Source organism: Papio anubis, chromosome 9 (assembly GCF_008728515.1).
Source record: "Papio anubis isolate 15944 chromosome 9, Panubis1.0, whole genome shotgun sequence".
In the NCBI taxonomy this organism is placed as follows: Eukaryota; Metazoa; Chordata; class Mammalia; order Primates; family Cercopithecidae; genus Papio; species Papio anubis.
The window spans coordinates 31,062,297-31,089,482 of NC_044984.1; the positions used below are offsets into that span (position 1 = coordinate 31,062,297).

The 27,186-nt window shown below is 39.3% G+C and overlaps 1 protein-coding gene across 6 annotated transcripts in view; it reads left to right on the forward strand.

Moving 5' to 3' along the window:
• The window catches only part of BICD1 (BICD cargo adaptor 1), a 271,113-nt gene that overhangs the window by 215,888 nt on the left and 28,039 nt on the right, over positions 1 to 27,186 (forward strand). For 3 of the 6 annotated variants that reach the window (XM_031650415.1, XM_031650416.1, XM_003906184.5), the window contains exons 6-7: positions 5,588 to 5,739; positions 9,431 to 9,638. In XM_031650415.1, the coding sequence (XP_031506275.1) occupies positions 5,588 to 5,739; positions 9,431 to 9,638 (360 nt within the window). Of the gene's footprint in view, positions 1 to 3,556; positions 5,558 to 5,587; positions 5,740 to 9,430; positions 9,749 to 10,732; positions 10,927 to 27,186 lie in introns of those variants that run through there. The other 3 variants (XR_004176036.1, XM_003906183.5, XM_031650417.1) reach the window with 3 other exon arrangements.

A 27,186-nucleotide genomic window follows, 5' to 3' on the forward strand; every position in this document is an offset into this window, starting at 1 on the left:
TTGAGTATCCAGTATCATCAAGATGAGAGTTCAGATTCTTGGTCAGTGGAGAAATAAAACCATGTCCCAGTGTCAGATCAGAATGTCATAATAATTATTATTTTTAAATGAGTGAATGGATGAAATATCTGTGCCCAGCTAGGTGGAGGCAGAGGTGAGGAAGTTAAAAACACAGGAGAAGATCCAGATGCCTTTCCGCAGATGTAGAAAGGCAGCTCAGGCGGTGCTGGGCTGAAGCCTGGCAGTGAGTAGCTGTGGAAACAGGAGATGGAGGGTGGCAGAATAGGCTGGCAAGACAGGTTACACCAACCAGGGAGATACAGCAAGAAAGACAGACACCCAGCAGACAGCCGGAGCAAACAGAGGGAAATCTGGGTGCAGATCATGAAGAAGGTCTGATGGCCAATAACTGGACCCCGGCTCCAAGGTTGGAGCTGGAGGTTCAGATTCAAGACTCAATTTCTAGGGGTATAGCAAGAATTTTTTGTTTTTGTTTTTGTTTTTTGTTTGTTTGTTTTGAGACAGAGTCTCACTCTGTTGCCCAGGCTGGAGTGCAGTGGCGCCATCTCAGCTCACTGTAACCTCCGCCTCCTGGGTTCCAGCGATTCTCATGCCTCAGCCTCCCAAGCAGCTGGGATTACAGGCGTGTGCCACCATGCCTGGCTAATTTTTTGTATTTTCAAATAGACAGGATTTCACCATATTGTCTAGGCTGGTCTTGAACTGCTGACCTCAAGTGATCCGCCTGCCTCGACCTCCCAAAGTGCTGGGATTACAGACATGAGCCACCACACCCAGCCAAGTATAGCAAGATTAAAAGGAGTGTTTTGTCCTTCATCCCAAACCTAGAGAAACAAGAGTGCTAAATAAATGAACAAGTCAGGGATGAAAGGCAAGACAACTGTGAGGAACTGAGTTACAGAAACAAAGCCAGACAGATTGTTATCAACAAATTAAATAGTTTGGGGCCACTTTAGCAAGCAAATGAGAGAGAGTGTGCGTGTGAGAGAGTATGAGAATGATCTCTACCTGTGCTAGTGACCACGTATCTGAAATTTAGGTTCATATGGGATGTTAACTCACATGGGTCAGAGCTTAAGTAATAGGGAGCTTTTCCTAGCTATTGATCCTGTCCTTCTGGACAAGTAGTAATGTTACAACATGAACCTGTCTAATTCCCAGCCCTCTTTAATGACTGAAATTGTTTTCCACCCTTGAGTTTTACCTGGGTGGGAGTGCTGCGAAATATAAGCAGGAAAATTCTTTTCACCTTTATTTAGTTTATCTGAAAAGATAGCCTCAAAAGACACATATTTGAGAAAGGTGCTGAATAAGTGTTGGTGTTGATAAAGAGAAGCAACAAAGCACCAAATGCCCTCTTGCAAACGCAAGCAGTGCCAGTGAATAGTAGGTCAGGGGAGCTCTTGGTCTTTAGAGATTGAAGGTTAATTTCAGATTCAGAATGCCTTCTCCATTTGCCATTATCTGGGGAAAACCACGCCCTTATTGTGTCATCTACAGTGCAGCTTTCGAGTCCTCATCTCTAGTTCCCATAAATCTATTTATATAATTGACATCTATACCATAAGCTATAATACTGTTTGCACTATTAACATGTTTTATATAAACCTAAGGGCAAAATACGACTTTATTTTGTGTTGTCACTTTAGAAAAATAGAAAAGATTAGAGTGAATGAAGAGTTTGTGAGAGATCTGACTCCAATTTCAGGTCAGAATAAAGGAATTTATTATTATAACTCTGCTATAATTTAAAGACTCAATGATTCAGAGTGGTCATAAATAACCAATACCATATTAGATAAGGCTTACATAAACTTTATCAAGGACATGCTATCCTAGGGCATTCTTGGTCAAGCCATCCAAATAACTTCTCTGACTTCTTCCTAAAGGTTGAATATTAACAATTTAGGGCCGCGTGCAGTGGCTCACGCCTGTAATCCCAGCACTTGGGGAGGCCAAGGCGGGCGGATCACTTGAGGTCAGGAATTTGAGACCAGCCTGACCAACATGGAGACACCCCGTCTCTACTAAAAATACAAAATTAGCCAGGCGTGGTGGTGCGTGCCTGTAATCCCAGCTACTCGGGAGGCTGAGGCAGGAGAATCGCTTGAACCGGGGAGGCGGAAGTTGCAGTGAGCTGAGATTGAGCGATTGCACTCCAGCCTGGGCAACAAGAGTGAAAATCTGTCTTAAAAAAAAAAAAAAAAAAATCAAGATGCTTAACTGAAACAGAGGTATAGATAAGGACACTTGGCCCACCAACAGAGACTAATTTGTGAACCAGCATTCATTGATTACATATTTTCTGGGAGGCAGTAATAAAATAACATATTTTCAGGGATGCAAAAATAAATGACATACTCTAGTAGGAATTCCACAATTGCCTATAGCTATTTATAAGATAGGACTCATCAAGCGCTTTAGAGTGATGTAAACAGTACCACGGGAATTCAGAACAGAGCAAAGCATTCCTAGCTGAAGTTTTATTTTCACAATTTTTTGTGGTACAGGTTGAGTATCCCTTTTCCAAAATGTTCGGGATGAAAAATGTTTCAGATTTTGGATTTTGGACATTTGCATATATATATAATGAGATAACTTGGGGATGGGATCCAAGTCCAAACATGAAATTTCATGAGACAGGGAACAAGAAATTTCATGTATTCATATATACATAGCCTGATGGTAATTTTATACAATATTTTTAATAATTTTGTGGCTGAAACAAAATTTTGACTGTGACTCATTACATGAGGTCAAGTGTAGAATTTTATGGCATCATGTCAGCACTCAAAAGGTCTGAGATTTTGAAGCATTTTGGGTTTTGGATTAAGGATGCTCAACCTGTACCATTTGCATTACATTAGAGTTACAGTCTATATGGACTCAGTAAATTAAATGAAAACCCGTTTCTAGTGATGCATTTGGTCTACATGTTCATTATGTTGGGCCTGTTGCTGTGATGCTTATGTGCCATAAATAACTTTAAGTATTAACAGATGACATTCACTATATTTAGACATTGTGGAATGTTCATTTTTAAGGCTAAGGTGAGAATTCTAGGGTAAAAAGGAAATCTCCCTGTTTTAAAATAGGCATTCTACTATACAGCCATAAGAAAGAATGAGATCATGTCATTTGCAGGGACATAGTTGGAGCTGGAGACCATTATCCTTAGCAAACTAACACAGGGACAGAAAACCAGATACCGCGTATTCTCACTTATAAGTGGGAGCTACATGATGAGAGCAAATAGCCACATAGAGGGGAACAACACGCACTGGTCCCTATTGGAGGCTGAAGGATGAAAGGAAGGAGAGGATCAGGAAAAATAAAGAATGGATACTAGGCTTAATACCTGGGTGAAGAAATAATAGGTACAACAAACCCCCATGACACACATTTACCTAGGTAACAAACCTGCACATCCTGCACCTGTACCCCGAACTTAAAATAGAAGTTAAAAATAAATAAATAAAATAGGCATTCTGTAGTCTCTATGAATCTTCTCATTTACTTAAGGATTTTTTCATAGGCACAGTGCCTTCTGATGAAGTCAGTAAATGTTTATGAAGCACCATCCATCTAGCACTGTGCTACATGCTGAAGATTCAAAGACTAACACATGGTCCCTGCCTTCCAGAAGACTCAGCCTCCTGGGGATGTCAGGATAGAAACACAATGACAGTTCAGCATTACACGTGCTGTAATCCAAGTTATGAGAACAATGCAGAGGAAGCAACTAAGGTTTCCTAGAGGAGCGGAAAAGACTTCACAGAAGCAATTATACTTTAGTTTGTTCTTAAAGGGTAAGGAGTTGTTTTCCAGAGGAGGAGGAAGTAATTCCAGACAGAACAGTAGGTAGAGAGGCTTAGGAATGACAAAATAGAATGATATATTCAGGGAATGCTCACAAAGGTCTACGTGGCTGGAAATAAGACTTTTTTATTTAGAAAGTCAACTTTGGAGTGTGTGGAGAATGTGGTGAATGCAGACATCAGCAAATCCAATGAGTTATGGATACTTAAAATTACTTAATTCTGGAAAAACTTTGCACAGTCTATGGACAAACAAATCTACAAATAAAACTGAGGCTTTAGGGTATTTGTCACAAACAATAAATGAGTTTGTATTTCTATTTCAGGTCTAGCTCTTCTGTTATCCCCCTCTTTATTCCCCTTAGATACTGACCATGGGACTCTGTGCTTACAAATTTGTTACATCTACATTTTCACAACTTAAACATACTTTTCTGTTTTAAATGAATATGTGTCTAAGCTTTTTAAACACTAAACAACTGCCGTTTTTCCCTCGGTCAATTTCTGCATTGTGGATAATTTTCTGAATGTGTAATATTTCTGAAGATTCCTCCAAGTATTAACACTACAGAACATACAAAAGTATTTTATGAGTAAAGTCTCATTTTAATCTGAATTTAAATCCAATCAAAACTCGTAAGAAACTACTTCGAAACCAAAACAGTAACAAAGTACCCCATCCCAACATTGATTTAATTAAGAAAGAATTTATTTCTATAGATGTTGTCACTTTGCATATGAAGGTTTCAAGCTGCCCATTTCAAGCCCCAAAAGAAATGTTAAAAACCAGGGTAGTCTTCCTGGGAAATCCCATTAGTAATGGATTTCTCTACTCGTAATGGGGTTTTTCATTAGTATGGGGTATTTGTATACATTCTGAAAAGTTATAGTTTCCAGTTCATAAAAATAATGTGTTCCCAGTTTGGCTTCAACATGCAAACTATGTGCTATGCATCAAACGGGCAATCCCTAAGTATACACTGATTTTATGCATTGATTCAGTCAGTGTGTTTTTTTACTTATGTGTGTGCCAGGGTAGCTCTTGATTTGAAACACTATGCCCAAATCCTAGATTCAAACAAATGTTTTAACTCATTCAACATTTCGTAACCCCTACTTTTATGGAGATTTTTAAGGAATTATATTTGACTCTTTCATTGTTTGGACAAATTGTATGCAAATTAGAAAGTAATTAGTTCTCTATCACTTCTTTTCCTTAAACATATAACATGGATTTATAGTTTATCATATACTCATATTATAAATTACAATGGTGTATGTCTTTTATTCTATGTTTTGGCCCCACAGAGCACAAGTGACAAAATTTGAGTTCTAACATATTCCAATTTGATTATTCCAATAGAAGCTCTGCTTCTTTACGAAATAATTAGTAAAATTTTTCTTGTATAAAGTTTCATTTTGGCTCCCTCCTTGTCCTGAAATCCCATACTTTCAACAATCTGCATTAAATATTTATTAAACTACTGGCATTCTCTTAGCTCCTGATACTGACTCTGGCTCACAAAGGGCTTATAGGGCAATTTAACTACATTATGAATTCACAACACATTTTGACATTAAAGAAAAACTTTCCTCTGTCCGAAGCGCATACCTATGTTTATATAAAATGTAACCAAATCAATTTCACTTTCCTTTTATAAAAGAACATAATAGGCCCAGCATGAAGCAATCTGTGTGATGGATTTTCCTGATATGAAAATTGTAAGCAGTGTGATTTTCTGCTTTAGACAGCTGAGGTGGCACTAGCTAATCTCAAGAACAAATATGAAAATGAAAAAGCAATGGTGACTGAAACCATGACGAAGCTTAGAAATGAACTGAAGGCTTTGAAAGAAGATGCTGCAACCTTCTCCTCCCTGAGAGCAATGTTTGCAACAAGGTAACAGTATTTTCTTCCTACGACTGGGTGTGGTAGGTGGGGAAAAGGCTTTAAAATTCACAGCCCTGCCTTTGTGCATGTTGAGTGTATTCAGTGTGTAGTCTAGGATGGCTAAGTGTGAAGAAAATCTGTGGAAGTCCACTCTGATGTATCTAAAATTTTGCAAGCCTTCTGTGCTGTTTTCCAGAGCCCCCTACTGAACACTCTGGATCCAGAAATTCTATTACATAAAAATATTTTGTAAGTGAGTTAATATTAATAGATTGTTTCTAGAATTTATGCACCCCAAAGAGACTCGCCTTCCAAATAAAAAGCTTTCAATAAGGGGAAAAACCCCACTTCCTAGAATAGCTAAATATTATCACCTCTGAAATAGAGTTCTGTGAAGGAAGTACATGAAAGTATATAAGAGCACCTTACCTTTAGTACTGTGTGAGAAGATACTGTCATAATGAAGGTTAATAATCATCATACCAACTAATTACTTAGAATTTTTTTTTTTTTTTTTGAGACAGAGTCTCACACTGTCGCCCAGGCTGGAGGGCAGTGGCGCGATCTCAGCTCACTGCAAGCTCCACCTCCCGGGTTCACGCCATTCTCCTGCCTCACCCTCCCGAGTAGCTGGGACTACAGGCACCCGCCACCACGCCCGGCTAATTTTTTGTATTTTTACTAGAGACAGGGTCTCGATCTCCTGACCTCGTGATCCTCAGCCTCCCAAAGTGCTGGGATCAAAGGCATGAGCCACCGCACCCAGCTTTTTTTTTCTTTTTGAGACAGAGTCTTGCACTGTTGCCCAGGCTGGAGTGCAGTGGCGCGATCTCGGCTCACTGCAAGCTCTGCCTCCCGGGTTCACACCGTTCTCCTGCCTCAGCCTCCCAAGTAGCTGGGGCTACAGGCACCCGCCACCACACCTGGCTAATTCTTTGTACTTTTAGTAGAGACGGGGTTTCACCGTGTTAGCCAGGATGGTCTGGATCTCCTGACCTCATGATCCACCCGCCTTGGCCTCCCAAAGTGCTCGGATCATGGGCGTGAGCCACCGCACCCGGCCATATTTTGTTTTTAAATGTGAAGTGATTGTTAAGAATGTATTTGATTTGAAGTTTTCAGAATCTTGAGATTTTCAGTATACTGTTGAAATACATATTTTGCTGTCACAATGCAGTGTAAAAAAAAATTACTTTTTTTTTTGAGATAGGGTCTCTGTCACCCAGGCTGAAGTGCAGTGGTGCCATCTCGGTTCACTGCAGCCTGGACATCCTGGGCTCAAGCAATCCTCCCACCTCACCTCAGCCTCCCGAATAGCTGCGACTGCAGGCTTGCACCACCACTCCCGCTAATTTTTGTGGATTTTGTGGAGGCAGGGTCTTGCCATGTTGCCCAGGCTGGTCTCAAATTCCTAGGCTCAAGAGATCCGCCCACCTTGGCCTCCAAAAGTCCTGAGTTAGGGTATGAGCCACCATGCCCGACCAAATCCCACCAATTATATATCTTGTATGATGCAAACTTAGTGCAAAATTCACAAATAATTACTATGTCTTTACTGGCAGAATTCGTAAATAATTTACACATAGCTGATACATGTAAAAGTGTTAAAAACAAACAAAAAAAGATCTCTTGAGCTTTATAGGAGTCCCCCAGAAACTGTTCAGCTTTTTTTGTATGTTAGGAGAGTACAGGCTTAAGCTCAGACCTTGTGATTGAATCTCTTGGAGATGGCAGTGAGAAGGCTGAGTGCCTGAAAGCCCACAGGGGTGCAGAGGAACTGGAAGGAACTGGCTTCTGGGTCTCAGGGCATGACAGTGTTTGGGGAATAGAATGTGTTTACCTGGCTGCTATGGTAGACAGGATAGAGAATAGGAATAGGGCACAATGTCCCCCTCTTTGATGAAAGAATCAGGATTACATTTGGAATCACGAAAACATAAATTTCCTCTTTGAGAAGGAAACTTTTAAAAATGTCAAAGGACATTTCAAGTCTGAATCTGATTTATATAAGAATTATTATCCCCTAGCCAGGCACGGTGGCTCACACCTATAATCCCAGCACTTTGGGAGGCCAAGGCGGGTGGATCACCTGAAGTCAGGAGTTCGAGACCAGCGTGGCCAACATGGTGAAACCCCGTCTCTACTAAAAATACAAAAAGTAGCCGGGCATGGTGGCACACACCTGTAGTCCCAGCTACTCAGGAGGCTAAGGGAGGAGAATTGCTTGAACCTGGGAGGCGGAAGTTGCAGTGAGCTGAGATCATGCCACTGCACTCCAGCCTGGGTGATAGAGCAAGACTCCGTCTCAATAATAATAATAATAATAATAATAGTTTTTTATAAAAAGGAATTGTTATCCCCAAATTGTCCATTTTCATATACTTTTTTTTTTGGCGTGAACAATATTTATTATTCATATTTTAGTGGGTAAATAAATTCAGAAAAAAAAAAAAACTCAGAATGAGCTTTTTCCCCACGCCACCTCTATCTTCCAAATGTATATGTGCTCAGGTTTTGCCTTTGGTAAGGAAAAAAGATCACTAAGCTTATCTTCCTTCTTTGGCACAAGTATGAAATCTGAATAAAGATGTTTCGGACAGCCTGCTATATCTGTATCAAACCTTGCGCAATTCTTGGTTTTTGCAGGGTTTTCTGTTTTTTGTTTTTTTGACAACTCATTGCTCTGTCATCTGGTTGAGAAATCATTGAAAATACTCAGTTTTCTAATTCAGGCAAATCAGTCAAATTGACAAGAGCAACAGCTGCAATCTGTACTAAAACTAAAACGTGTAAATACAGATAAGGAAATGTTTTCTTTATAAACATTATTATTTTGGATATTATAGGCATAGCCTATAATAAACTTGTTACATTCCTCCAAAGAATAAAATGTTATACAGTAAAAAGAGCTACTGTAAGACACTTCAGGTACTGTGGACATTGTGGGAGACTTGACCGTTACTCTGCTGTTACACGGCAGCCCCACAATAACTCTGTCCCTGGGGTTTAAGACATTGCCTATTAAGACTGTCTCCATATGGGCTGGGTGCAGTGGCTGATACCTGTAATCCCAGCACTTTGGGAGACTGAGGCAGGAAGATCACTCGAGGCCAGGAGTTCGAGACCAGTCTGGGCAACATAGTGAGACCCTGTCTCTTTAAAAAATGATCATCACTGGGCATGGTGACTCATACCAGTAATCCCAGCACTTTGGGAGGCCAGGGTGGGAGGATCACTTAAGGTCAGGAGTTCGAGACCAGCCTGGCCAACATGGTGAAACCCCGTCTCTACTAAAAAATACAAAAATTAGCTGGGCATGGTGGCACACTCCTGTAATTCCAACTACTTGGGAGGCTGAGGCATGAGAATTGCTTGAACCTGGGAGGCAGAGGTTGCAGTGAGCCAAGATCACGCCACTGCACTACAGCCTGGGCAATACAGCAAGACTCAGTCTTAAAAAACAAACAAAACAACAAGAAAATAATAATAAATTTTTTTAAATGTCCTGTCTATCCTTCATTGTATGGATGAACATACATTCCAATTTTCTGCTATTATAGGTTATCTACATTCTATTGCTAGATCTTTAAACCAGTCTTCTAAATTTCTAAATTTCGGTCAAATTTATTACTTTTCAACTTAAGTCCAAATTCAGTTTCACCAAGATTTTCCCCTGACCCCTTCTCCGTTTTGGTTGCAGATGTGATGAATATGTCACCCAGTTGGATGAGATGCAGAGACAGTTAGCAGCCGCAGAGGATGAGAAGAAGACTCTAAACACTTTGTTACGAATGGCTATCCAGCAAAAACTCGCCCTGACCCAGAGGCTGGAGGACTTAGAGTTTGACCATGAGCAGTCCCGACGCAGCAAAGGCAAACTTGGAAAGAGCAAGATCGGCAGCCCTAAAGTAAGTGGGGAGGCATCAGTCACCGTGCCCACCATAGACACTTACCTCCTGCATAGTCAGGGCCCACAGACACCCAACATTCGGGTCAGCAGTGGCACTCAGAGGAAAAGGTATGCATGCAGCGATCTTCATAGTACGGTGCAGTGGCCAGATTTTAGTTAACTGCAAAAATGAATGTGCTCTTGCTGTGGAGGATGGAGGAGGGGAAGGAAAAGAAAAAATGGGAGCTGGCATATAAATGATCCTTGCTAATGTGGGTCTTTCCCGATCAAAACCTTTTTGATAATTGTGTTTATGTAGTCCTTTCTAACCCCCTGCCCAATCCCTCCTCTTGGTTAATCGTAATATAATTTTCAAGTGTCTGTTAATATTTTTGCTACTCTTTGTATGTGTAAATGTGCCTCTCCCTTCCCTCCAACCTAAGAATTAGTAGATAAAGGTGGATATTAAGAATGAAGCGTGTTCTACCTGGGTTATAATTTTAAAAGTTGTTGTACCTTTGGAAATGGTGCTGTTTATCAGCTTCTCTTTAACGGGGCAAGGATATGAATATGTTCTCTTAGGGTAACTTTTGTCCATATGACCAAAATTGATGACGGACTGAAAGGGCATGTCTATATCTAGATAAAATGGGGTGGAATACGCACAGTCCTTTTCTTGACAGTGGTTTTTGTGCTTTTTCATTTGGCATGGGAATATTGCCCGGAGAAACCACTTGTAAGGTTTTTAGGGGCTTGATTGTGTGACCTTTTTCCAGAGTCCTGGCTGTTGAGTTACTTACCATGTATTTTCGGTTAATGGTAACATTTTTATTTTAGGAGCTTTCATTAAAGACTCAAATAATATATTTTCTATTTGTGGTTCAAGCTGACTAACTGTAATAAATCTCTTTTCCAGTATCCAGAACAGTTTCCAAATAGGGTTGTATCCTGATGTGGAAACTTAAAAAAAAAAAAAATAGCAAAAATATTGATTTACATATTTAAACAATGAAATGCCAATATAAATAATGTTGTCACTGGTGAGGCGTTGAAAGGTAATTAAAGTAAAACTTTTTTGTTTCCTATATGTATTTTTCTTGGATCTCCTGCAAGACAATTTTCACCTTCCCTTTGTGATCAGAGCCGTCCCAGGACTTCAGGGGCTTCCTACCTACAGAATTTATTAAGAGTTCCCCCTGATCCCACCTCCACAGAATCATTTCTTCTGAAGGGCCCCCCCTCCATGAGTGAATTCATCCAAGGGCACCGGCTCAGCAAGGAAAAAAGGTTAACCGTGGCTCCACCAGGTAAACATTTTTTCCTTGGGTGCATGTGATGCAAATGATTAGTTGAGTAGACTCTCCCCTTCCTTCCAGTCACTCAGGCCCACCCATCCGCAGAGTCTACCTTTGATGATGTGTAAATTCCTATATGTCAAGTAAAAACTTCCTTACACTTAGCTTCCCATTTCCTCCTTTACTCATATTCCTTAGAATGACAGACCTCCATTTAACAGCCAAAGATGGCAAATGAGAGTTGGAAGGACTGGGATAGGAAAAGGGAAATGAGCAACAAGCACAATACATACACACTTGGATCCTGTTTGCAGTTTGGTAGCTCATGGCGATTCCATCTTGGTCAGATTTGGCCAGTTCTCTCTTATCATTTTTAATGTAATTTCCGTAAAGGGAGCCATATGTATAACAAGGCTTTTGGGCTGATTTCCTTTTGTAGTGACTCAGAATGTCTCCTCAATCATTATATTGAGAATAAAAGTAAAACCCTCTAAGATTTTGCTCCTCAAGAACATTTAGGTCTTAGTATAATGTTCTTGTAGATTGCAAGCCCCCGTTGGTTAATGCTTACCAACATGCTCACACTTAGCTTCACTATTTTGCATTTTTCTTCCTTCCTTCCTTCCTTCCTTCCTTCCTTTCTTTTTACTTGTTCTATGAAGAGGCCTAAATTGAAAATGTGACATATGGCAAATAGAGAAAATGTGACTTCTTGCAAATAAAAATCATCCTTTTGAGGAATCCCTGCATGTGAGTATAGGGCAGAAGTGGCAAACAAGGAGCCCATAAACCAAAGTAAGCTTAAGGGCAGCTGTTATTTGACTATTGCCAGAAAATAAAAAATAAAACTAATTCAAGTTAGTTATCGACAGTTAAAAATTCAAGAGATTTTGTATGAGCATCAGTATTTCTGGCCTCTTTTGGAAGATTTTGAATATCTGGCAGCCCTAGGTCTGCATTCACGCATGTCAACACCTGTTGGAGCTCTGTAGTGGCTGTTGCTGTTAGGGCAAGCTCTGCACTTTGCCACAGTCCCCACTCCTTATTACTTATACCCAGCCTGCTATCCTCATTTCTATTCTCTCCTGGCCCCTCCTGTAGTCTTTGAGTTTGCCACCGCTGAAATAGAATTTATTTTTTCATTTTACCTTAATTCCTTTTTGCAAACCTCAGCCTTTGAATCTCTAATACTTTCCTTATCTGATTCATGGAATCAGCCTACTGATTGGGATTAAAAGATGTGGTGTAGAAACTGATAGTGCATTTCATGTTCTAAAGGTGTTTGAGGAAATTGGTAGTGATAATGCGTTGGAATGGTGTAATAGCCAAAATATACACCTAAGAAGAAAAAAAGTAAAAACTGCTTGGTGTTTTTAATTTCATAACTGATTTCCTATTGTTTTAGACCTCCTTGGAAGGTACCTTGACGTATTCTGTGAATCACCAAAGTGGTAATGATTTATCAGGATACCTAACTCGGATAAAACCCACAAAAGTCTTCTTTTTAGTGTTCCAAATGGATTTAGTAGAACTATCTACTGGAACTTAGAAAAGAAATTGGTATGATTAATAAATAACTCCTATTGTTGTTTAATTAAAAAGATAACATCTCAGTAAGGTTAAAAATAATCAATGTTAACAACTTTTCATTTTTGTATGACTGGTTTTTGTTTACATGGATATATATTTTATATTGTTATCATTACATTGTTTAAGCCATGAACATTATATCACAAGCTTTTCCATGTTGCTATCTAGTCTTTTATTTGTTAAAGTCATTGTATCATAGATTTTGTTTCAGATGCTGTTACCACATTAATCACTACTTCCCCTCGTCCACTGAGGTCGTTTTTCATTGTTTGTTATATTACAGAGTACTGCCGGGAATACCCTCATGCACTCAGCTTCTCATCTATTAAACGTTTCTCAGGAGTGAGATCACTCAGTTAAAAGTTGAACATCTTTATGTTTTTGGCTCCATTCTGATGTTGCTGTCAAGAAGGGTATATCAATGTACTAAGAGCCCATAAAACACTTTCCCGTTTTCCCAGATTGGGAATCTTTCTGCTACTTTATACACCCTGTACGCATCTTACAACTCTAAAGTCAGTTAGCATACACGAATAAGAGTACCAGTATATTGTCTTAAACTCTTTAGTTTTGAACAACCAGAAAATACCTTAGAAATTGACCTTAGAAATGATTACTATTTATGAGATTCGAGGCTGAGTGTGGTGGTTCACACCTGTAATCCCAGCACTTTGGGAGGCCGAGGCAGGTGAATCACTTGGGCTCAGGAGTTTTAGACTAGCCTAGGCAACATGGTGAAACCCCATCTCTACAAAAAATACAAAAATTAGCCAGGTGTGGTAGTGGGCGCCTGTAGTCCCAGATACTCAGGAGGCTAAGGTAGGATCCCTTGAGCCAGGGAGGCGAAAGTTTCAGTGAACCGAGATGGCACCACTACACTCCAGCCTGGGTGACAGAGTGAGACACCGTCTCAAAAAAAAAAAAAAGAGTAGAGATATAAGGAATGTGGAATTCAGAATCACCACCAGACCGGAAGATCACGCTGACAGCTTAACATATTGATAACCTTTATAATTCTCACCATTTATGTAAAGTTAAAATAATAAAAGAGGAAAGGAAGTAAAGCTGTTATTATAGCCTTAGGAATTTTTAATTATGTATCATGGAATCAACCAGATTAACGCTTAATAAATTCTTATGAGTCTTAGCAACATTTTCTAAAAGGTCCTAGTTCAATGAATTACTATAGAAAGTGACCGACCATCCACACCAAATAAATTGTAGCTTCTATAAATATCTGCATTATTACCAATATATGTTATTTTCCCTCAACTGAACTATATAGGGTAAAACATATCAAACATTCATTATGATGCTTTTACTATATAAAATCTTTTCATTAAGCCAAGAAAGATAAAATATGCCATATATGACCAGTCTCATGTTCTATATAAGAAATATCATAAGCCTATGGGAAATAATAGATTTTATGAGTATTTTTAAATTCATGAGTTTAACCATTATAAAATTTGCTAGCTAGTAACAGTATCTATTAGTCATTTTAAACAGAAAGTTCTCTATTAATTTGTCAGAATGTTTTTGATAAGCTAAAAACTAAAATATATTTCTAAAATATATTTTTAATACATGTTTTTAGGTGATTTTTAAATCACCTAAAAATATTTTTATAATATATTTTTAATACATGTTTTTAGGTGATTTTTAATTATTCTAATAAGCAAATATGGGCTTTATTTTTATATTGAGGACCGTTGAAGCAATTATCTCAACTAAAAATGAAATTAGTTTAATTTGTTCTTAATCCTTCAGTTGAGGAATTGAGAGAGGTATGTCTCATTTAAAAATTTAAGACACAGAACATAAAATGTTATTTATTCTATATAAGAGATACTTTCAAATAGATTTTATTTCTATGAGATGGTAAACGGAAAACCTCATCTCCTCAAGTACACAATTTCTCAATTCTAGAGAATCAACTATAGGGTAGGCCATTGATTTTCAACATTAGTAGAATGTTTTATACTAATTAATGCATTACCTGATTGATTTGCTGCATTAGTACAACCTTTTAAGGGAAAATTCTGGCGTTTCCCTCTGGGTGGCTCAGCTTCTGCAACCTCAGCCCTTGCAATTCCAGTGCTTCTGGTCATGGCTTGCTTGTTGATTTTCTTGCTCTTGACGTTATCCTTATGCTGGCACACAAATTCCAGTGTCCTTCCACATGCTTATCTTAGTTTTCACAGTTTCATTTACCAGCTGATCTGAGAAGTGCCTATCAACCTTGATGACCTTGACTCAAAAGGGACCCTCTTGTCATCAAGGAGTTTGTAATTAGGCAGCAGATTGTATGTCTTCACAAAATTGTTGCCTATTTTTTAGTCAGCATTTTATCTTGATTCCTTAACTACCTAGGCCTATATCCTTCTCTTCCTCCTTCTTCTCTTCCTCCTCCTCCTCATTTTCTTCATCATGATCTTACCATTTAATCAATAATTACAATCAGCCTGTCAGAATATGTAAAAGGAATCCGTGTAATTCACAGGCAGGAGTTGTTATTTCTGTAGTAAAGACCTGACTGCAGCATTTACACAAGATAAGTAGGAAATGGCAAACCTAGAGAAGCAAGTTTGAACTCAGTCTGGAAGTAATAGCCTAAGCAGCTTGCTCTTCACACTGTGTTTCCCATGTCACGCTTTTCCTCTTAGATATCTTGCTTCTCCCTATCATTTCAATCTCCTCCCTTCCTCTGTTCCTCCCTCCTTCATCCCTCCCTCCCTCTCTTTCTCTGACACAGTGACTCAGCTAGTTTAAGAGAATGGTATTATTTTGAAGTCTGAAAATGTTTCTGTGACATTTTACACTTTACTGTTTTTTTAAAGCAACTCACAGAAGTGTATTAGCCTTAGATAATCGCCCCTTGAGATACATAGTCAACCATACACACCGACATGTTCGTAGTAAAAACTGCCTTTATGTTTCACTGCATTCAAACAAGTAGATATTTGTTTGTTTCATGTATTGCAAAGCCTGTGTTCTTAAGCATGTACCAAAATCACATTTATTTCATTAATCCATTTACTCATTCACCAGAATTTAACAAAATTTAGTGAATATCTACTATGTGTCAGGCACTTTTCTTGGCTCTTGATATACAATGATATTCAAATAAAACTCATAGTCTGGTAGGGGAGGTAGGAGACAAAGATGTACTGATGTTAATAGATATTCCTGGAATAAATAAAGGAATTAGGGCGGTTAGGAACATCCTTCCAGAAGAAATGCAACGCTGGCCATGAAAGGTGGCTATACCGTAATAGGTAGAAGGTAACCGCGCAGGTTTGGGTCATGAGAAGAACCTTATAGGAAAGGAGGTCAACTTGCCCCAGTGCCAATGAGCTCAGCACTACAACCTGGTGCAGGACTTGGAAGTAATAGAAAGCGAGGCTGCGAAGGTGGACAGGGATCTGAAGACAGAGAGCCAGGTTAGTGAGAGCAGACCTTACCATGGGCATAGCTTAGCAGTTTTAAGAATAGGATCAGATTTTCATTTGCTAAAATCACCCTGATGACAAGGTGGAGAATGGATTAGATGTGGGTAACATCTAAGATAAAGAAGCAGGTACAGAGACTCATAAAATATGCAGATGAGAGATAGTGGAGACCAATCAAAACTGTGAGGAACAGGAATGTTTAAATATATCCCAACTTACAATTCAACTATATATTTCATCAGCCAGCATGTCCTGTGCACACACGACCTGCTCTTACTGCTTTCCATGTTCTGTGTGTGGAAGGAGCTCAGTCAATCTTGTTTGAACTAATGGCCTCAGTGTTTTGTACTTTATAAATTATATTTTTTCCTATAGAGGCTTTTCTATTTATGTGTGTTCCACTTCCCATATCACTATACTTTCTTTTTCCACAGGATTCAATTATCGAAGTAGTAGGAGTGAAGGGGTAGTCTGTTGAAACCTGTAATCTTTTAGGCTTGTATTTTCTTTGAACATAGTTTCCACAGAATTCTTCCCTGTAGGGGAAGGCCCAGGCACTTCTTGATGTCAGAATATGTTGTCTTTAGTTTGGAATCTGCCAAAACAAAAGTTAAATCAAAAATGTTAATTCCTGTCACCCCAGCATTTCGAGAAGCCAAAGCAGGACGATTGCTTGAGCCCAGGAGTCCGAGACTGGCCTGGGTAACATAGCAAGACCTCGTCTCTCCATTAAAATTTAAAAATTAGCTGGATGTGCTGGCATGCACTCATAGTCCCAGCTGCTCAGGAGGCTAAGGCGGGAGGATTGCTTGAGTCGGGGAGGTCAAGGCTGCAGTGAGCCACTGCACTCCAACGAGTGACAGAGTAAAAAGAAGAAGAAAAAATATATTAATTCACAAAATTGTCAACCACATGTTGAGAAATATATTTTTAAACTTGCTGTATATTTTTCAATAGGTAATGGTTCAAAAATGTTTAAGTACAAAGTATACAGTAGATGGTAGATTTCTGCCACAACTGTGCCCTCCCAACCAACCTTGTGTATTTTTCCAGAAACATTCTATACATATATAAAGAAATGCATATAAATATATACATATATAAAAACAAATATGCATTTTACATATGTATCAATACCATTGGCACAACCACAGACACTATGCTTGCCGGGTTTTTTTGAATTGCTGTATCTGGGTTCTTCTTTCCTATCCATTCATCTTTTTGTTTCTTTTGAGTCAGAAGAAGTTACGAAGGGGAAGGAAGACATGCTTGAGCTCTTTAAGAAAGCTTGGAATGTTTCTATGTGTACAGTAGAAATATTTCTTGCCAAATGATAAAATGACAGCTACAAGAATGTTTGTATTCAGAAGTATTCAATAGAAATATGATATAAACCACATATGTAAATTTAAATTCTCTAGTAGTCTAGTAGTCATGTTAGAAAAAGTAAAAAGAAGTCAGGCGCCATGGCTCATGCCTATAATCCCAGCACTTTGGGAGGCCAAAATGGAGGATCACCTGAGCCCAGGAGTTCAAGACCAGCCTGGGCAACATGGCAAAACCATGTCTCTACCAAAAATAAAAAGATTATCCAGGCGTAGTGGCATGTGCCTGTAGTCTCAGCTACTCAGGAGGCTGAGATGGGAGGATTGCTTGAGCCCAGAAGATGGAGGCTGCAGTGAGCCGTGATCGTGCAACTGCACTCCAGGCTGGGTGACAGAGCAAGACCCTGTTTCAAAAAATAAATAAAATAAAAAGAAACAGGTGAACTTAATTTTAGTAATAGATTTGAACTGATACACTATATCCATAATGTTATCATTTCAACATGGAATTCATAGGTGGCTAACACCTATAATTCCACTTTGGGAGGCTGAGGTGGGTGGATCCCTTGAGGCCAAGAGTTCAAGACCAGCCTGAGCATCATGGTGAAACCCTGTCTCTACAAAAACTACAAAAATTAGCCAGTCATGGTGGTGCATGCCTGTAGTTCCAGCTACTCAGGAGGCCAAGGTGTGGGGATCCCTTGAGCCCAGGAAGCAGAGGTTGCAGTGAGCCAAGATTGTGCTAGTTCTCTCCAGCCTGGGTGACAGAGTGAGACCCTGTCAAAAAATATATATATATATATACACACACACACACACACATATATACATACATACACATTCTGTTTTTCTTATTCAGCCTTTGAAATTCAGTATTAGGCACTTACAGCATATCTTGATTTGAACTAGCCACATTTCAAATGCTCAACGGCCACATTTGGCTAAGGGCTACTGTATTGGATGGTGCAGTTCTAGAACTTCTTACCAATAGTTTTTACTAGATAGAATTTCCACACAGAAATCTAAATTTGAATAACAACTGATTTTAAAATAAAATTTAAGATAGCATGTATTTCATTTTTCTTTTTTCTTTCTTTTTTTTTTTTTAGACAGAGTCTCCCTCTTGTTGCCCAGGCTGGAGTGCAGTGGCGCAATATTGGCTCACTGCAACCTCTGCCTTCCAGGTTCAAACAATTCTTCTGCCCCAGCCTCCCAACTAGCTAGGATTACAGGCATGTGCCACCATGCCCAGCTAATTTTGTATTTTTAGTAGAGACGGGGTTTCTCCATGTTGGTAAGACTGGTCTCAAACTCCTGACCTCAGGTGATCCTCTCGCCACGGCCTCCCAAAGTGCTGGGATTACAGGCATGAGCCACCGCGCCCGGCCCTCATTTTTCTTTTAAACTGAAATATTGGAGCAAACATTTGCTATTTTGCTGATTATGCTTTGTCTCTGATTGCTGGCAATGCTTTTTAAAATAGATATATATTAAATGTTTGAGCCAGGCGTGGTGGCTCATGCCTGTAATCCCAGCACTTTGGGAGACCGAGGCAGGCAGATCACGAGGTCAAGAGATTGAGACCATCCTGGCCAACATGGTGAAACCCCGTCTCTGCTAAAAATACAAAAATTAGGCTGGTCGTGGTAGCACGCGCCTGTAGTCCCAGCTACTCGGGAGGCTGAGGCAGGAGAATCGCTTGAACCCAGGACGTGGAGGTTTCAGTGAGCCGAGAGCACACCATTGCACTCCAGCCAGGGCAACAAGAGCGAAATTCTGTCTCAATAAAACAAAACAAAAAAAAGTTTGTACCTGTATACCTTTTTCATACATCTCTTATTTGTTACTAGATTTCTTTGTCGGTATAAGAACGTAACTACTTAGATATATCCTAACAAAACATATTCCTTAAACATTCTTAAAACAGTATAATGACTTTTTTAATTACTGTAATCAAGTTGTGAAAGCCCTTGTTTCTTATGTTAAGCAGAGAGTGCCTTAAAAAGGTTTAAAATACATCCTGCCAGTTTTAAATAGCAGAATTTATCGACACCGTATATAGACTGAAAACACATCAAAGTCTTTCAAGATTAATTATTTCATGTATCTTCCTTCTTCCCACAGTAAGAGAGAAGATAAAGATAATACTGAGTAAACCATTCTATGCTACAAATTGGACCCAGTCAACAAAAATGCAATACTTAGTAGAACATCTATGACCACGGTCCTGTTCGTGTTTTTGTTTTGTTTTATTTTTGTTATTGTTTACTGTTCTCTCCTCTGTCAGGTATTCCTGCCCAGAAATTATGTTTCCTTAAAAGATTTCATATTCAAAACCTGAGCGTTGTAAGCAAAATAAGCTATGATGAAAGGATGAAACTTTTTAATTACTGAAGAGATCAATATGAAAAACTCTGTAGCAAGAAAGTGTATATTATATTAGATCATACTTTTCAATCCATGTTGACTATTTTAGTATCATTATGTAATTTTAAAGTCTTTTAGATTTTGTTAAAATTTTATTAAATCCATGGAAATTGTAAGTTCCTAATACATTTAAATCCTTAGGAGGAAAAACTACAATTTTTCTCTAATATATCCATAAAGGAAAGAAGTACTTATTTGATATTCTTAATTGTTACATATTTAAGAGCAAGAGTAATTAGTTCGTACTTATGTTCACCTAAGTCCACCCATACAGTGCTAAAGATAGCGGCCTCCAGAAGGTGACTGTGTCCAGACGAGTAACAGGGAAGAAAGGGTGGGCTGAGACATACATGAGGCCCAGGACATTCCAGGCAAAAACTGTCTGCCTCTCTTGACTCTGCCCAAACCCCAAATGATGCTTTCTAGCTCATATATATATATCTCAGCAGGCAGATACTCAAGCTGAAAGAGACATTTCCAGGATTCGTTTCTAGATCACAGATACTGCCTCAGACTCACTGAAGTGACCAGCCTCCACCCAGTAATAACAAACTAGTCTAAATCCAGAATAAAACAATTATACATTTTAATCTCACCACCTTCTACCTGTGTGTGCTCTCCATGCTCAAGACAGAGAATAGCCTTTATTCTACCAACCAGCAGTCACTAGCCTACAACACCAAATCCACAGTTTCTTTGGTATCTTCCCAGGGAGTTGGGTGCTGAACAATCTACCTATAACATTGCCTCGCCTTCATATCCCAAAGCTCTGCAAGCAAAGAAGAGTTCTGTTGGGCAGCTAGGGCCATTTGTTGTAGTCCAGAGGAAGAGAGGCATCAGTATCTTCTATGCTGTCCTCATACCTATTTAATCCCATCTGCTGACATCAGTCTATTATATTCTACTATTTACCCCCACTGTACCTACATAACAACCACCTCTATTACAACAAACCCTCTGATTATAAGGCATTAGCTGAGATGGTATATCCAAACTATACCTTACAAAGGGACTTCTCCTATCTGCAAAGAATACTAAGAAAACATATTAAGAGAAAGTCACAGTAGGTACCCAGGGAAGCCAGTCTCTAGGTTAACCAACTACTTATCTGTCCATTTCTCCTCATAAATGTAAAAGGAGAGCCTACAGTGAAGAAATCCCGGAAGGGCATCTCCCAGGTCTGCGACTCTCTGATGCTATGAATTCAAGTTATTCTGTCCATGACTGGCTCCGGAGGTCACTGTGTAAAATCTGTGCTTCTAAATAAATGTTATGATATTTCAGCACCATATAGTATAGTTCCCAAGAAAAGGGAATGTTTTTTCAAAAAAAAAGGAAAACTCCCATTAATATGTAAAACAAACTTTTTGATGATTTAAAGTGACTATGTGTTGTGAACTGAGTAGACAAGGCAGGAAGGAGTAGTGATGTTCCTGAGTTCTTGCTGAATTCTGACAACGTGCCAGCACTTTGATTTCTCTCTCAAAATGGGCAGGATTTGATATCTAAAAGTATACCGATATTGTTACATGGCATATGGAAGCCACTGATTTAATTCCGGAATGTCCGTCAACATGACAGCCACCTAAAGTGCTCTGAGGCATTGTAAATGGTTAGGAAAATTGACCTTTCTACACACTGAATCTGGCCTCAGTGGTTCTCCTGAGCTCTGAGGGAGCTGGGCAGGGCAGCCTGAGCTCCAGCTGTGAGCATAGCTCAACTGATGTGCAGTTAGAATGTTCATGGAACGCCCAGGCTTGCTCCTTCCCGTTCCTTTACTTTAAATGATGTAGTGAGCTGGGCGCCGTGGCTCCGCCTATAATCCCAGCACTTTGGGAGGCCGAGGTGGGTGGATCACTTGAACCCAGGAGTTCGAGACCAACCTGGGCAACATGGTGAAACCCTGTCTCTACAAAAAATACAAAAATTAGCTGCCTATAGTTTCAGAGGAGGCTGAGGTGGGAAAATTGCTTGAGCCCAGGAGGTGGGGGCTGCAGTGAGCTGTGATCACACCACTGCACTCTAGCCTGGGTGACAGTGCCTAAATAAATAAATAGAAAGAAAGAAATGATGTAGTGAAAATATAGTTTCATAGCACTTATACCTACACTACTTAAAGTGACCTAGTAATTAAACTTATATAGCTCATCAACCAGCAAAGATTCCTGGTGCACCACACTCATTATAGAGCAGGGAAGTATTGCTGCCACCCTCTGGGATTCCTCTTGCATAACTCTGTGTTCTGTCCTTCACACACCCATCTCTTTAGTCGTCTATTGATCTTATTCAGTTTTCCTGGCAGTTTCCCTAGTGTATTTTGCCGGAAAGGTACAAGAGGAAAAAGGAAAAGCACAACTCAAAATGGTTGACTATTCCATTCTTTGTTTTCTTCAAAAAGTGTAAAGTCATAAAGATGCCATGGAACTACTAAATTCATTGTCCTTTGTCACCTCTCAGCCAATAATAGTCATTGATATACTCTCCATACCACAAATTTAAAGTTTTTTTGTGAACTGTACATGCAATAGCCAAGTTTATTTTAACTTTAGTCTTACTGGATCTCCCAGATTTTCTTTTTCTTTTTTGGCATATAGATGATTTATGTCACTTCAGTGTGCCCAGTCCACACATGAGATCTTCTGAGGGACCGCTTCTGGTGCTGGCCCTCTTGTGTGACTGAATTAGTCAGTGATGATTCTCAGGGCTAGATTAGATTGTTACTCTTAAAATAATTACTTAAAAAAAAAAAAAAATTCTATAACTTGAAAATTTTGTGGCTGGGTGTGGTGGCTCACGCCTGTAATCCCAGCACTTTGAGAAGCCAAGGTGGGTGGATCGCTTAAAGTCAGGAATTCGAGAGCAGCCTGGCCAACATGGTGAAACCCTGTCTCTACTAAAAATACAAAAATTAGCCAGGCATGGTGGCGCAGGCCTGTAATTTCAGCTACTCAGGAGGCTGAGGCGGGAGAATTCGCTTGAACCTGGGAGGTGGAGGCTGCAGTGAGCGGAGATGGCACCCACTGCACTTCAGCCTGGTCAACAGAGCAAGACTCTGTCTCAAAAAAAAGAAAGAAAAAAGAAAAGAAAAATTTGCATTTAAGACTTATATAAAAATACATATATTTGTTTTGCAGAATAATGATCTAGAGCAGGACTGTCATTTTAACTAAAGTTATTTTTGGCCAGGCGTGGTGGCTCATGCCTGTAATCCCAGCACTTTGGGAGGCCGAGGCAGGCGGATCATGAGGTCAGGAGTGCAAGACCAGCCTGGCCAATATGGTGAAACCCTGTCACTACTAAAAATACAAAAATTATCTGGGCATGGTGGTGCGTTCCTGTAATCCCAGCTACTCAGAAGGCTGAGGCAGGAGAATTGCTTGAACAAGGACGCGGGAGGCGGAGGTTGCAATGAGCCAAGATGGCGCCGCTGCACTGCAGCCTGTACTACAGAGCCAGACTCCGTCTTAAAAACAAAAACAAAAGTTGGCCAGGCGCAGTGGCTCACGCCTGTAATCCCAGCACTCTGGGAGGCCAAAGCGGGTGGATCACAAGATCAGGAGTTCGAGACCAGCCTGGCCAAGATGGTGAAACGCCGTCTCTACTAAAAATACAAAAATTAGCCAGGCGCACTGGCGGGCGCCTGTTATCCCAGCTACTCAGGAGGCTGAGGCAGGAGAATCGCTTGAACCTGGGAGGTGGAGGTTACAGTGAGCCAAGATCATGCCACTGCACTCTAGCCTGGGTGACAGAGCAAGACTCTGACTCAAAAAAAAAAAAAAAAAAGGTTGTTCTTAGTGAATATAAAAATTGGTGTTTTTGGCCAGGCGCGGTAGCTCACGTCTGTAATCCCAGCCCTTTGGGAGGCCGAGGTAGGTGGATCACGAGGTCAAGAGATGGAGACCATTCTGGCCAACATGGTGAAACCCCATCTCTACTAAAAATACAAAAAAATTAGCCAGGCATGGTGGCACGTGCCTGTAATCCCAGCTACTTGGGAAGCTGAGGCAGGAGAATCATTTGAACCCAGGAAGCTGAGGTTGCAGTGAGCTGAGATTGCAACACTGCACTCCAGCCTGGCGACAGAGTAAGACTCCGTCTCAAAAAAAAAAAAAAAATTGGTGGTTTTTTGTTTGTTTGTTTTGTTTTTTAGTTTAAGGAGACACATTTCCTCATCTTAAGGACCTTTTTGCTGCTCTGATGCTGATCATCTAGTCCATATCTAGTCCATTCTTTTGCTGTAAACTGAGCCTTGCCTCCCAGTTCTTCATTGCACTTCAGATTGTGTCTTACTACAAAGAGAAAATTAGTCTGTAATCAGCTTGGATCATAAGAACTGGAATTGTACATTTAGAATAGAAGCCAGGGATGTGAGGCACACCCATGATCCCAGCTACTCAGGAGGCTGAGGTGGGAGGATCACTTGAGCCTGGGAGTCAGAGGCTGCAGTGAGCTGAGATCGTGCCACTGCTTTCCAGCCTGGGTGACAGAACAAGACCCAGTCTCTAAAAAATAAAAAGAAGAAAAGAAAGAAATTTAAAGTAGGAAGGGCTACCGTTTGCTTCTGGCCAAGCTTCACCTCTAACCATAGGGTCTTTTAAAAGACTAGTTCTGAGGTCCTTTACTCTGAGAAGGTATTTATGGAATAAGCCGTTATGTATTGACATTAGAATCAGTTAAACATAAATTTTTTTCTCTTTTTATGCACTACTTGACATCAAAAGCAAAAAGAGGTAAGTTGGCTATAAACCTGAAGGTGAACCTTATTTTTCTTAATAGATTTGTTCCTGAGTAGCTTTGCTTCAGTTAAATTTCTACGAATCAAATACTTTTACATTAGGAAGATGGTCATTGGAAATTCTTATTCTTTTCTTTGAAAATGAATAAGCATCTTCTGTAAACTTAGATTTTCAAGATATCTAGTATTTAAACATTTTGCTTTTCCTTTAACCAAGTTATACTTATGGTTTAATTTGCTTGTGAAGACAAGGCATTTTGAAACTTGAGATAACTGAATTGTTTCTCCCACCAAAAATGTGGATTACATGTTATAAGTATTTCCTGTTTCCTTAAAAATGAAAAAAAAAAAAAGCCAAGAAACAACTGACATTGGTGAAAGTCTATAATTTTCAGATCCATTGATTTACGGAAGAAGATGCCCTGAAACTCTCAGAATATTTTCTAGCGTAATTTTTTTAATGATTAAAAGAAATGAAGAAAATATTAAACAAGAAGATCAAACACATTTCATTGAGTGGTGTCTCATGTTTTCCTTGTTTGGGATCTATTTTTATAATTGATCTTTTTAGTGAATTATTGGTTGTAGTTTAACTTATTTCTCTTTTCTTTTTGATGATGCATCAATTCTGACATTTCAGAGGTACAGCTGGTCTTCATTAGATATGTGCTGTTACTGACTTTGCTTAACAAGAACAGACCATCGTACCACCTTGAGTTAACTCTGTGCCAGCTGGCGTTGCTCTTGAGAAGGTCATTTCTAAACAAAAGGTTATTTTTTGAAGGTTTTTAATTGGTGTAAGAATCTGGCAGCAAAATGTACTTTTACCTCTTGGTGCCACTGTATTTAATTACCCTCACCCCATTTATCCTCCATGTATTTCCTACCATAGGCTATTGATAACACACATGCTCACGATTTAATTGTAAGTTGTTCAGAAACAGAAAGCTGACTGTACTGCAGGGCATTTTTATATTTCTCTTTTGCAAGATTTGAAATAAAAATAGATTTTTGCATGAATATTGCTTTGTTTTATCAGCTAGTCATCCGATATTCATCAGGACAGCAAATGGGAAGATGGGTGAAAAGTTTTGTCAAATCTATAACCACTGAAAAATCTAAAAATGCTCCCTCTCTACTTAGCAAGGCATGCTGTCATTCTACATTGTTGAAGACGACTTTCATGCTTGTCACTGCAGTGTGATGAACTATATGCAGTTGTTATTTATGTGAAGGAAGAGCCAGATGCTTTTTAAGATTTGTCACCAGGTCTTATTTTTGCATTGTCTATATTGAAACTTTTTGATGTGTTTCAACAATTCCTCCTTTTTGTTCTCTGGAAATTTATTAATGAAGAATGATTGTTTCTGACTATCAAGAGCATACGCTATCATAGACTTTGCTGTGTTAAAGACTGATGTAAATATGTCTGAAGTGTTTGGTGATATAAATTAGCAGATTTCACCCCTGAGAAGTCAGAAATTACACTATCATCTGTGGGTACTTTCAGAATAACTAATGTTTTAACGGGATGTAATACGTTTGGTGAAAAGGGATGAGATAGCCAACTTTATGTGTTTGATTATAAAATGCTGACAGTGCTTCACAGCTCTCCATTTTTATTCATATCAGTGTACCATTAAATTCATCATTAGATTTCTGAAAGTAGTTATTTTCTAGCTACTGTTAATATTTATGTAAATGTTTCTATCTCATGCTCTTCTTCTTTTATATATAATATTTCCTTCTCAGTTTTTTTTATTATTTCTAAACTCTCTATATGTGCGTTTTTTAGTTTATTTGTTTAGGAATACATAGGACTGTTTAAATGTTCAAGTTGTTACTACAAGGAGAATGTACTTTGATGCTTCTTTCCATTAACCTTTCTGTTAATTCACTAACATTATTAATCATTTTGTAGATTTAGTGAGGAATAATTTACTGTTTATGTTATCTGGCACATCTTAAATGATGGCAATTTAAAAATTATTTTCAAGGTTTATATATCAAAGTCTTACAGTTACCAAAGAAGAAGAATTGATCATCTGATAACACTAAATTCACCTTAAAATCTTTATCAGATAATATTTATCCATTCTTATTCCTTTTGTTAGAAAGATGTTGTTACAATGACAGGAATGTCTAAATTGTAAACTCTCCCTTCAAGTGAATTAATTAAACAATGACATTGATGATACTAATAAATAAATCCAAGGATTTTTTTAAGGGAGGTGGTTTGCACCACATAAATTCCCTAGCAAAGTGTTGTGGGGAATTGAAGAATTATAAGGCAGGGTCCTGCCTGCTCTCAAGGAGCTGCACGGTGTGGCTAGGGAGAATAGATATACTGCAAGGGAAGCAGGGGTCTAGAGTTCTATAAGAAATGCCAAAGGAAGCTGGGCACAGTGGCTCACGCTTGTAATCCCAGCACTCTGGGAGGCTGAGGCAGGCGGATTGCTTGAGGTCAGGAGTACAAGACCAGCCTGGGCAACATGGTGAAACTTCGTCTCTACTAAAAATACAAAAATTAGCTGGGTGTGGTAGCGTGCACGTGTAATCCCAGCAACTCAGGAGGCTGAGGCATAAGAATCACTTGAACCTGGGAGGTGAAGATTGCAGTGAGCTGAGATGGAGATCACGCCACTGCACTCCTGGGTGACAGAGCAAGACTCTGTCTCAAAAAAAAAAAAAGAAAGAAAGAAAGAAAGAAATGCCGAAGGAGATGAGAGAAGTGCTAAAGGAG